Here is an 8,117-nt window from a genome sequence, read left to right on the forward strand (position 1 = left end):
AAAAAAAAAAAAAAAAAAAGAGATTACTATTGCAAGACAATTACTACTTTAAGCAAAGAGGGCAGACTCTACTCAGGATCATTTGATTTAGTTTAGCGTTGAAATTAACAAACTAATCTGATGATCAGCAGAAGTTATCTGTTCAATAATAACAAAATAAAATTTAAAAAATACTTGCTTAAGTGTTCCATGAAGTGTCTCATCTGACTGCAGCAGCATTCTATTCCTTTGCTACCTAAAAACAGATCATTTATTCCCAGAGAGTTCTATTAACTGACAACAAGTAGGTGGCTCTACAGTAAATTCCTGACATAAAGAAGTCTATTTGAGGTCTGGTTCATCTTAAAACCCAATCTAGAAGAGAATAATACCAAATAACCATAGTCTTCAGGGTTTTTTTTCATGTGCAGTGCAAAGATATCCTAAAACCAAGCAGCAAACTAATTCTCCATGACCTCTTCTTTTTTCCTCTGATCCTGGGTTTTCCACAAGAAAATCTACATGTAGTATCACTTACTTTTCAGAGTTGTTGTGAGAATTAAATGAGATAATGCATGCAATAAAATAGGAATGATGCCTATTTTATTTAAATTAAAACTTCTATCACTATTATCACGAAAATTCCTAGCTAGGAATTCACAGTATGATATTTCATTCAACATAACTATCAATGTAGGCTCTAATTTTGTCAACTAATGTTGAAGTTCAGTCATTTGTGCAAATAATCTTTGCCTCAGAGATATATCACACTTACAGGCTTGAGAATGTCCTCTGGGAAGAGTTACAAGAGCTTAACTCAGGTTTATTCCTTCTGGAAACATCAAAGCTGTGGTAAATGTTAAATAATATATTTTTATGTAAATAAAGTATAAGCAAGTAATTTAACTAGCAGAATTCTTTAACATAATATTCTTTTGATCTGACCCAGAAGAGCTTATAACTTCTGCAAAATTTGCCAAAGAGCAGTTCTCACAAACACAAACCACAATAAGGTTGAAACCACAGTACAGTTGGGAAAGTGGTTAACAATGTGGAGGGACAGAAGTCAAAAAATGATTTCTCTGTGTTTTTTCTTACTCTTTATTTGTAACATTTTAATAGCTTTTTTTTTTTTTTTTTTTTTGAGACAGGGTCTCTCTATGTGGTCCAGGCTGAACTCACTATGTAGCCAAGGGTGGCCTCAAATTCATGGCCTTCTGCCTTAGCCTCCCAAGTGTTGGGATTACAGGAATGCACCACCATGCCTGACTAACAGCTTTTTTCTTTTTAACTGAAAAAATCTAAAACCAAGCCATAAAAATGTCAACATATGTGACTGACATTTACTATGATTTAGGAATCCAAAATGGCATCCAGAATCAAGGTTAAAAAAAAAAAAAAAAAAGAAAAACTATACACTGAGTAACATACACTTAAAAAGGTGGAGGGGTCCAAAAGTAAACTGTTGCCCTAAAACTGCTCAGCAACTCAAATAATGAGAATATGTTTCTGGCCAGAAGTAACTGGACCAACTCACAGGAGACCATATGATAAGACACAGGTTTTGGTTTATCGTCCTTATTAAATGTTCACATCCCTCAGGATTCTCATCTATTTTCTATTTTTATTTGATCTCTAAACTCTTATGCCATTCAGTGACTTAATATTAAAGCATTACCTAATGCACTAACTTCCAAAATTCTAAAACTCCTCCTTTCCTTCCCACTCTCACTGCCATGCTCTCAGTTTAATCCTTCCTTATTCATCACGAATCATTTCCCATAATCAAGTGGATCACTCATTACGTGTCACCTATTGTGCCACATACCGACCAAATGATCTCTGTCTGTCCATCTTAACCCTTCTCCTCTCCATTCTTAACACTGCAGCCTGAGTGACTTCTCTCAAACCTAAACTCCATCTGTTCGAGTGTGTGACCAGCTTAATTCCTTCAAGGGTTCACCACCATCTCTGCATCCTGTCCCCATCATTTTTGTTCATTTACGTTGATTACCATCTGACATACCACACTGTCTGTTCACCATCTCCTCTCCACTTGGTAGATAAGTTCCATAAAGGCACAGTTTTGGTTCACTATAGTATGTTACCTGTATGAAGGCATGAATGAATAAACGGATTGATGACTCTCAGGGCAAAGACCTCTACAACCTGCCACCTCCATCAACAATGAAATGTCTAGTGACCTAAATACAACATGTACCTTCACACTCCCTTGTTTTGCCATATGCTGTTCTCTGTGTCTGAAATATAAACTTTCCTCACTATCCATTCAATCAACCTACCAAACTATCAGCAGTATTTTTTTAATTATTTTTAATTTTACAGCGCTGGGGCTAAAAGCCAGGGCTTTATATATGCTGGGTAAGCACTGCACTACAGAGCTAAATCCCCATCTCTATCACCGGTATTTCAGAACTTCACCAGAAAGCTTCCCCTGATTCCATATACCGCACAGTATAACACTCTTTTCTTTGTGCTTTATTGCACCTTTATCTACAGTGGTTCTAATTAAACTACTGGAACACATTATCTCTTTTCCTAGACTGTGAATTCTTTGAGGCCAAGGACTGTTCATCTCTTTATCTCTGGTGCTTAAAGAATTACCTGTAATTAAAGCAACCACTGTGTAAATGCTCACTAATGTATGAGTGACTATTTTTTATAACAGAAATGAAAGCATCGAGTTTCAAAAAGTCACTACTCCAAGTCCATTGATGAATCTAAGAATAATCAATAAAATAAAACAATTACAACCAATATCATCATTCATGAAAGAGAAGGCGTAATACACACAACACCAAAATGATTTCAAAGACACGGTTGTAATCACACCATATTGGCCTGTCTTACTCCTGATTTGTCTTCCCTACGGGCTCGGCTCTGTTGCACGCAATATGAGGCCCAACTACGCAGTAAGAAGTAAAACACAGACCTAGATTTCCCACGAATAATCAAGTAGATCACTCTCTGAGGACATTTTTGATGTTCCATCTAACACAAGTTAGTGTAATTTATGTTTAGTGAAAACAGTACTTTGCTTAAACTTCAAAGTATTCTTGTGTAGGACTAAATTTTATCACTACTCATCTAACCTTCAACCAAAGACCAGAGCTTCCCCTCAGCTGTGATCTATTGTCACAAATGGGCTATAGTTGTGCCTGAGCTCCTGGTGTCTTCAGCCCGTGGACTAGCCACACAGGTACCCTGGAGCAGACAGACAGGGAACCCTAGACAAGACACCTTCAACTGTGAGAAACCTCATCTATTTCCCTAATACAAACGTTTCTATTTTTTCTCCCACAAACCAAAGCTACTAAATCAAACCAAAAGGAAAATGTGCCCTCCTTATTTAATTCTAGTAGCACAAATCTGCATATAAATGCACACACTTGTATGCAGATGAGTAGATATATATGATCATGAAGCCATTAAGAAAAGTGAAAAGTCACAAATGCAGTAACAGCTAATATAACATCAGTGTAGCAGAGTATAGGATATGACCCTTGATTTTTCCCTCTCTTACCATTAAGTGACCAGATTCTAGAAAATGTACCTCTCAATTTTGTTTTCCAAATAGGTTGCCTATTCCCAACAGTATACCTTACTTCAGGATCCCAGCATTCCTCATTGAAATAACAGACTTCTAACTGGTCTCTGTTGTCTTTGGACACAATGAAAATTGATGTTACTCTTTGTTGACGGGTTATGTAACAGGTACTGTACTAAGCATTTGATCATTTAACTTTGCATTTTTCCATTCTCGCGGCAATACTGCAAATCAGAAATTATGATACCTATTTTTTAAAATGAGGGGCCTGAAGCTCTGGGAGAAGCTCATTTATCCAAAGTCATAGAGGTGAAGTTGCTTAGCGGACTTCAAACTCAGGTCTAGATTCCCAGCCATTCTATTGCTACACTGCTCAACCTTCTTCAATCTGGTCCCACTGTGACCTTTCTGAAAGGTAAGTCTAACCATGTTTTGCCCTGCAAAAAAATCCTGTGAAGTTTCACCTCTCAAGTCCTTATCCCTTGTCTTTGTTATGCTCCTGCCCCTCTAAACTCACAACAGTTCCGTTACTGCCTCTCACTTTTTTAACCTATGAACATGTTTGTCTCCCCAGACATTTTTCCTCTTTGGCAGGCTATTTCCATTATAAATTTCAAAATTTACTTAGACAATTTTTATTCAAGAACGTCTTTTCCCTAACACATACCCAAAGCTGGGTAAATAACTATGCACTACAATTACCAGTTAAGTTTCTTATCACACTATACTATAACTTTACTTAGCAGACTATTACTTCCTTAAAAGTAAATATTACATTTCAAAATCTCGGTACTGCTAGTACTGTATGTATGTGGTATAGGACTCATACATGTTGAATTAATGATTTGTCACTGGGCACTGAGGTCAACCTGATGTGTTTTTGGAATTCTAACCTGCCACACAATACACATAAGCCTGCAGCAGACTTGTTAAATCATTTTTACATTTCATCATCTATAAAATGGGAGAAAACTGCACCTACCTCCGCTTCGGAAAGAGTACAAGAAATAACAGATTTAGCACAATCCCTGGTACTTTGAAAATACAAATTAACATTAGCAACATCCTTTTTTCACTCCCAAAGTTACCCCACGCTGACAAAGCTACACGTCTGAAAACACCTTCTCCCAGTAGCTTTCATCAGAGTTTTCCCCAAAAAGTCAGAAATTAAGATTTCTTACAAACACTTCTCATTCATACAAACCTGTCTTCTAGCGCTGTAGAGATACCATCGCGCTCTAAATCACTATCTAGTGTTCGTCTGCAGTTTATCGCTTCTTACTCATCAGTTTCCTCCCCCAAAGTAGAAAACCATGGCCCCTAAGGAAGCGGAAGCCTACCTCACAGAAACCAGTCAGCACCTTTGTGCGGAGCATCACTGGCCCCCTTTCCACCCTCGCCACCCCGGCACCCAGTGTTTCGCGAATTAGAAGAATCCTTGTGATCATCTCGTACAAACCTAAATCTCCTCGGGAAAGCATAATAGAGCTCCCACTACGCACTCAAAGACCTTAGCCCCCAATATACTCATTCATGACTGAGAATGAATTCCTGGCATCGGTTCAGCTACCTACAAATAGTGACCAAAATCCATCACCCCATCCCGCCCCCTTCCCGACAGCGTCCAGAGTCTCGTCCACTCCTCCTCGGAAGAGATGAGCTCGGACTTTCAGGGACCCAAATGCCTTCCGCCCACCCGTGTCAACTCTCTTCCCACCTCCCGGTGCCCTCCCGCCGCACAGGCCCGGCCTGGCCCCTGGCCACCAGCGCCTTCCACAGACCGCTACTCACCGCTTCTTGGGGATGATGCCCGACTCCGGCGCGGCGGGAGTGGCCGTGGGCGCCGCCGTGGCGGCCGACGCGGCTCTCCGCGCCTTGCACTCATTGGTACTCAGCGCCTCCCGGGGCCGGCCCAGCAGATGGCCCGAGAGAACGCGCAGCCGCCGCCCAGCGCGGTCCCGGTCCGGGTCCCGTTCCGCCGCAGAGCCGGAGCTCGCACCCGTCTCTCCCGCTGCAGCCGCCGCCTCCGCCATGGCTTCCGCCTTGTGCCGCCGCTCCGGACCGCTGGGCGCGGGTGAAAGGTCACTCAGAGCGGCGCCCGGCGCGACCATTCGCTGCGGCGCATCCCGGCAGCCACCGCGGCAACTGGGCGGCGGGTGCCATGCGCCGGGAGCTTCACTTTCTCTGCGCCCGCCCCCCGCGCCCGCGGCCGCGGCCCCGCCTCCGCAGCGCTCACCTGCCCCGCAGGTGAGTTCCAGCCCACCGGGATTGGCCCAGCCCGGGCGGGGCAGGTCCGGGAGCCAAACCGCAAGCCGCTCTGCAGTATCGTGGGGTGTGGCCTGGGTGGGGTCCTAGGGTGTGGCCTGGGCCTCTAAAAGCGCCTTCGGGTGCAGCAGCCTCTGAGCTGCAGAAGTGCGGGGTTGTGGTGGATCTTCCCGGGGAACCGGCAGCTTCCTTTCCTGAAAGAGATCCAGTTACTCTTCCACCTCTGCTTCTCCCCCACCGCCACACACACACACACACACCCTGCAGTTACTCGGCGCTGATCCTCATTGACTCCAGCCATTCGTTCACAGGGCTATCATTTTCTCATCGCCAGCTTCGTGCCTCGCGTTGTGCTTAACGCTAGATCTCCAGTAATCTCGATTTGAGAGATGCAAAAACTGAAGCTCGAGATATATATATCTAGATTTTTCTAGGTCCTACAGCTAGGAAATGCTTAACACTGAGTTAATTCCTCTTTCCATTCAGTTTTGGGTTCTGCGCGCTTCCTCGCCCTAACAGAGGCGAAGTTTTTTATCATTAAAGATAAAATTGGGTAAGAGCTGTTCTTCATTCTGTTATTTACAAATTGTCTTCATTCCTAAGAGGTGACACTTAGTGAATCAGGGAAATCTCATAAGATTTAAATCTCACAGAGAAATCTCACAACCCTTTTCAGCCAGTGTCCTGCTTAATAGTTCAAACAAAAATCCCCACTTGCATTGGCCGTTGTCATTCTCCATCGTGTCACCACCTTCAGTTGTTCTAGTGAAAAGAAAAACATTAGCAGAGGAGAGAGGAATCCAAAGAACACTTATACCTAGGGCTAGATCCTCGCAGCTGACCTCTAGGGTCCTGCCGGCTTCCAGGACTGAGATTAATTCTTTACAGTGAACTTCTAAAGAGCCCCAGACTGGTTAAGAACTACCAATTAAGGACCAGGCAAATTACTGTTGAAATGCCAACTCCATACTGTAGTGTGTTTTTATATAACCCTCATGATAATGCTTTTTATATTTGAAAAAGTGTTGAGGGGGGAGGACAAGGAATATGGAAGCTTTTCTCAATCTTTGCAGCAACTCAATGGCACAGGTTTCATTATTTATAGTAAAGGATAAAGGAGATAGTTGAGAGGCTTATTTGAAATAACTCCATGTTATCCCAGACATTTTTCATGCTCTTGTGCTATTCTACTAGTAAAATTCTGGGGTATTAACATTGTAAGTTAAAACTTAATTATGTGGGGGTTAGAGGTGTAGTGCAGTTATAGATCACTGACCCAGCCTGTGTAAAGACCTGGGTTCAGTCCCTAGCACCACAATTAATAAATAAATAACTTATGTAGATTTGGTTTTGTTTGTTCATTTGCAGATTCTAAAATTGAACTTCTTAAGACAAATTTTCACCTTAGGTATAAACTGTACGCCTAGTTCTGAAGGTTTGGGGAAGAATTTCAGGGACTGCTACCATAGCTTTCAGGACCCTACTCATGGGTACCAGAACACGAGACAACGTAGCACTTCCCTAGGTTTCTGTAGCTGAAAAAGAGGATCTTTATGGTTTGCATAGTTAAATATTAAAGCCCAGAAGCCATTAATTTCTGACTTTTTCATATATGAGTCCTGTTTTGGTGCACACTGTCAACACAGTAAATCTGCTCCTGCTTGGCATTTTCTGATAACCAGACAAGTGGATATGTACTCTTGCATATTTGATGACAAGAGCCTAGTTTCTCTCTTCAGTACTTCACTGTCAGTTACAGAAATTGTCTATTATCATAAAAAGTTAAAACTGACTCTGCCTTCCAGTGTCTCTGCATAATCCTAAAGACTTCTCGTTTCAGACAACCCTGATCCATTGAGATATTTATGATTCCCACAAAAATCAAAACCTCACTGTTAGGAGAGCCATCTCAGTAAGATGGAACCTTCTGAGTCCTAAAACCTGGCCCTTGGTGATAACCTGGATCCCAATGGAGAGCAAAACACATCGCAGAAACAAAGGGTGAACACATGATGTGCGGAATAAATGGAGTGCCTTTTTTTGCATTTATCGTATCTCTTCTAACTTGAGGCACAAAAAAAGTCTTAAGATGGATCAAACGGGCCTAGAGGTAGAGCTTAGCAGTAGAGCTCTTGCTGGGTACACACAAGAGCCTAGCGTTGAGCCCCAGAACCATTAAAAAAGAAAAAAAGAAAGATTAACTCTTGAAACGTAAAACATGTACCAAATGTTTTTATGCACTGATTTTCATAACTCATCCTCAGAGCTGCTCCATGATCCCTAAATATAAGGATTCTTGCATTTT

At 42.0% G+C, this 8,117-nt stretch overlaps 1 protein-coding gene across 1 annotated transcript in view; it reads right to left on the minus strand.

The window, feature by feature from the left end:
• The window catches only part of Agps (alkylglycerone phosphate synthase), a 128,100-nt gene extending 122,408 nt beyond the window's left edge, over positions 1–5,692 (minus strand). The window contains exon 1 of the mRNA XM_005373401.2: positions 5,339–5,692. Coding sequence (XP_005373458.1) covers positions 5,339–5,658 — 320 coding nt within the window. The 5' untranslated portion in view covers positions 5,659–5,692. The remainder of the gene's footprint in view (positions 1–5,338) is intronic.
• Between the last annotated feature and the right edge of the window lie 2,425 nt (positions 5,693–8,117).

The sequence above is a fragment of the Chinchilla lanigera genome, unplaced genomic scaffold (genome assembly GCF_000276665.1).
Source record: "Chinchilla lanigera isolate Chin_1 unplaced genomic scaffold, ChiLan1.0 scaffold00002, whole genome shotgun sequence".
NCBI classification, from domain to species: Eukaryota; Metazoa; Chordata; class Mammalia; order Rodentia; family Chinchillidae; genus Chinchilla; species Chinchilla lanigera.